The sequence below is a fragment of the Alexandromys fortis genome, unplaced genomic scaffold, assembly GCF_014885135.2.
Source record: "Alexandromys fortis isolate MF-2015 unplaced genomic scaffold, M_Fortis_MF-2015_v1.1 scaffold_57, whole genome shotgun sequence".
NCBI classification, from domain to species: domain Eukaryota; kingdom Metazoa; phylum Chordata; class Mammalia; order Rodentia; family Cricetidae; genus Alexandromys; species Alexandromys fortis.
The window spans coordinates 10,270,124-10,273,753 of NW_026067941.1; the positions used below are offsets into that span (position 1 = coordinate 10,270,124).

General features: G+C 45.2%; 1 gene segment (V, D, J or C); it reads right to left on the reverse strand.

Moving 5' to 3' along the window:
- Window positions 1-2,580: 2,580 nt before the first annotated feature.
- Window positions 2,581-3,371, reverse strand: LOC126505241 (T cell receptor beta variable 30-like). The segment is given in 2 exon segments: window positions 2,581-2,957; window positions 3,250-3,371. Coding segments are annotated over 2 exon segments (420 nt in total).
- Between the last annotated feature and the right edge of the window lie 259 nt (window positions 3,372-3,630).

Consider the following 3,630-nt stretch of genomic DNA (forward strand, 5'->3'; position numbering starts at 1 on the left):
CCAATCCTTCAAGAGCCACAAAGAGCCAATCCTACTCAGCAGAAGTCAATTAGCGGCCCATCTCATATTCAACAAAAATCATACAGCCTTGGAAAATCACATGAAGTAGCCCAGTCTTAGGGTCAGCAACTTCCCAAGGCTGGGCCTTTCTCTACCTTCCTAAAGCTGTCCAGATGCCCCAGGGTATCCCCGCACCAATCCCATGATGGCTGAGATCCTTGAGGGTCATCTCTCTGACTTCCATGGTCCCCAGTAACACATGTGTAAACTATGTGAGATATGTGGGAATAGTTATGTTGACACACCTATAAAGTCAGAGTCAAAACTGGGGTCCCTGCAATTCTCTAGAAAAGGAGCCACATCTAGCCAGGAAACATGAGATTGATGTTGGCAGGAGTTGGCACCTGTGATTGGATATGCCACCCTGAACTGCCTTTCCGTTTTTTCAACAATTACACTGACTGAGGTTGTGGATTCTGGGTGCTATGGAAACAGTTATGATAACGGGATCATTATGCACGAACCAGGGCAGAAAACTAACTGCAGGATGCTAGCTTGTTCTAGTGTGCACACACGGTCTTGGAGGGTCTCCCTAAATAGCCTCTTCTGCTCTGTGTATGTGCTAGGTTACCCTCAACCATCACCAGGATTTTTTCTCTCTCACTGTTTTCCAGATCTTAAATTCACGGAGATCTCTGTGTTTCTATTCAAGCAACCCACTCATTTGCAATGTAATTGTCTTAAATCCAGCTAAATTGTTTCTCGTTTTAAAGTAAGTTTTCTAGAATTTATCTGCAGAACTGCACAGGAATGAAACCTCCAAAGTTTTCCACTTGCGCCACGTGACTAGTGGCAATGCCTGCGATGTTTCTCTCTGCAGACAGATCCTGAGGCAGCATAGCGTGCCAACATGAAAGATCTAGGATCAATTTAGTGTGGACACAGCATGTGGGACAATTGCCATGGGTTTGCCACACAACTGTATTTAGCATTCTAATATTTGTTACATATTTTCTGGCTAAGTGTTTAACAATGAGATGATTTGGAGGAGCTGCAATCAAAACACTTCGTAAACAAACAAGAGAGGAAAAAGACACCTGCCGAATATTAGACTTTGTACTAGCACTTGGCAAAAACATGGTCTCATTTAATATCTAACAAACCATGGAGGAAACATTTACGGGAGAAGAAAATGAGATCTAGAGAGATTGCATAACTCCCCTTAAGTCTTAGCCACTAGGAAAGCTAGACTTGAAGCTCAGTGTGTGACTTGTGTCTTTGCCTGGTACCACCTTTCACACTTAGTATTGTTTTAATCTTCGTGACTGCTCTCTGTGTCCTAGCTGCTTCGCACAGAGGTCATCATTCAAGTGCAGTAGGGACCTTTGGACATTGTCACGTGTTCTGTTGATCACTTGGTATCTCTCTTTTGATTTTTCTCTGCACATTAAATGATATTGAAAATAAACATAGGTCAGAATCATCCTAGATGGGTATGTATATGTGTGATGCCAGGAACAGAGAATTTTACGTCTTCTTGTGCCCTCTTGTGGTCGAAAAGAGACATTGGGGAGAAATTCCCTTTCAGAAATTCCGGCTAGTGAGGACCAAGGGTTAAAGGAATCTCAGTTGCTAAGGTAACCAGTGTATCTCTTTTCAACCACACACATTAGTCTTTTCCTCCTCTTCATTTCCATCCAAGTCCCCATTCTTTTTTAAACCTTTTCTATCACACACACAGAGTCCTCCTCTTTATCCTCAGACTCCTGCATTTCTTATGCCACCATCTGTCTGTCTCATCTCTGTTTTTATACAAGAGAAGAGATGAGAGGCAGAAGAACTGGGAAGTTAATATGACAACAAGACCATTACTGGCCCTAGTGGCAGAGCTTGTGAGGCTGAGGCAGGAGCATTGCTCCAAATTTAAGGCAAGCATAGATAACACAGAAGAATCTGTCTCAAAACAAAGCAAAATAACAACAACAACAACAACAACAGAACAACAGTCCTAATTCCCGAATGAACTTTTGCATTTGGCCTTATCAAGCACGTTGAGAACCTTCCTATATTAAGGCTTATCCTACATATCTGTCTAATGACGTCATGTTTCCCCCTGATTAATGTCTCAGGTCCACGCCTCTGCAAACTTTCCAGCCTCAGCAGAAAGATGCGGAGACTCTTAGAGGAGAAATTAACTAATTGAGCTACATGAGTTGGCATTCCCTACCTGCTCAGCAGTCTACTTGACATCGGGTACAGCTACCGGTAGATCTCAGTTCTCTCAGGCCCAAATGTCTGTGAGTATGCCCAGTGTGGCTCAGTAAGAATTTTAGACAAGCATAAGACATTAGACGAGAGTAGCGTGCTTTGAGAACTGTCATATGCTAGCCTACTACCAGATATCCATAAACTAGGAACTTTACTATGTGTAGGCAACTCATAGGTTCTGCACACGTGAGTCACTGAATAAAGAATTTAATATTTTTTTTTGAAAAGTTCTGACTTGAATCATGTTGTTTTCCAGACTTGGACTTGGCTACCAACCAGAAACTCAGTGACAAACCCCTCCTCCACCTGTCCCTAGCGAGGGCTCCTAGTGAGTGTGGTAGGACTAGGGAGAGGGTGTGGTTTTTGCACAGATGCCTGCCCCGCCCCAGTCAGTGTGATACTCCAGGCACAGAAGTAGAAGCCGGAGTGACTGAGAAGGAGCTTCTCAGAGCTCAGGTTGAACTGGCCATCTTGGGGTCTGGAGGCCGAGAGGTTCCGAGCTGCCACCGATTCCACATCACCAACACTAATAGAGTAGAAGAGCTGCTGGAGAGTCCCTCCTTTGTCCTGCCAGTACCAGTAGAGGTTGGGGCTTGATTGCCCCTTGACGGTACACTCCAGAGAGAGTGAACTGCCCACAGGCTGCACACTGACAGCTGGCCGTTGATGGATAATCTGAGCACCAGCACCTGTAAAAAAGATAAAGATTTATTTAGAGAAGAAACCCCCCAGGGAAGGCAACTGAGCAGCACACTGGAAGGGCCAGAAATGAAATATGTTCAGGGCAATGGGGGGGACCAGGGGTTCCAAATCTGGTCTAAAGGATACGAAAACTGAGAGTCACTACTGCAAATGGGGTGAAAGGCCAGTGTTTATCCCAGCAACTGGGAGAGGCAAGCCAGCAGCAAAGACTCTAGGTTAAAGGTATTGGGGTGGGAGCAAAGATTTGAAGGGAGGCTTTCCAAAGGGAAGAGCACCTACCCAAAAAAGTGCCCAGGAGAAAGGCAAGGAGAAAGTGGAACATAGTTCAAGATGGTCTTTGACCGGACTTGTCTGCTCCGTACATCCTCTTCTAGGCCCGAGATGTGCAGGCCCCTCCCTCCTCAAGACAGGCTGCCAGAGTGGAAGTTTAGATCCCCTCGAGCTGGGGAGGAAATGAGGCTGGGCTTTCTTAAGCAGGTGGTGAATCATCCCCACCCTCCCTGGGAACCAGCTGTGCTCTGCACTTGTTAGCATTATTGCAATCCTGCTGATGTTCTGGTATGCAAATATAGCTAATGATTCATTATTTACCTGCAAACAAGGAGTTACTCTCTAGGTCCTCCTGGAGACATCAGGGTGTCTTTGACTATCAGAGCAACT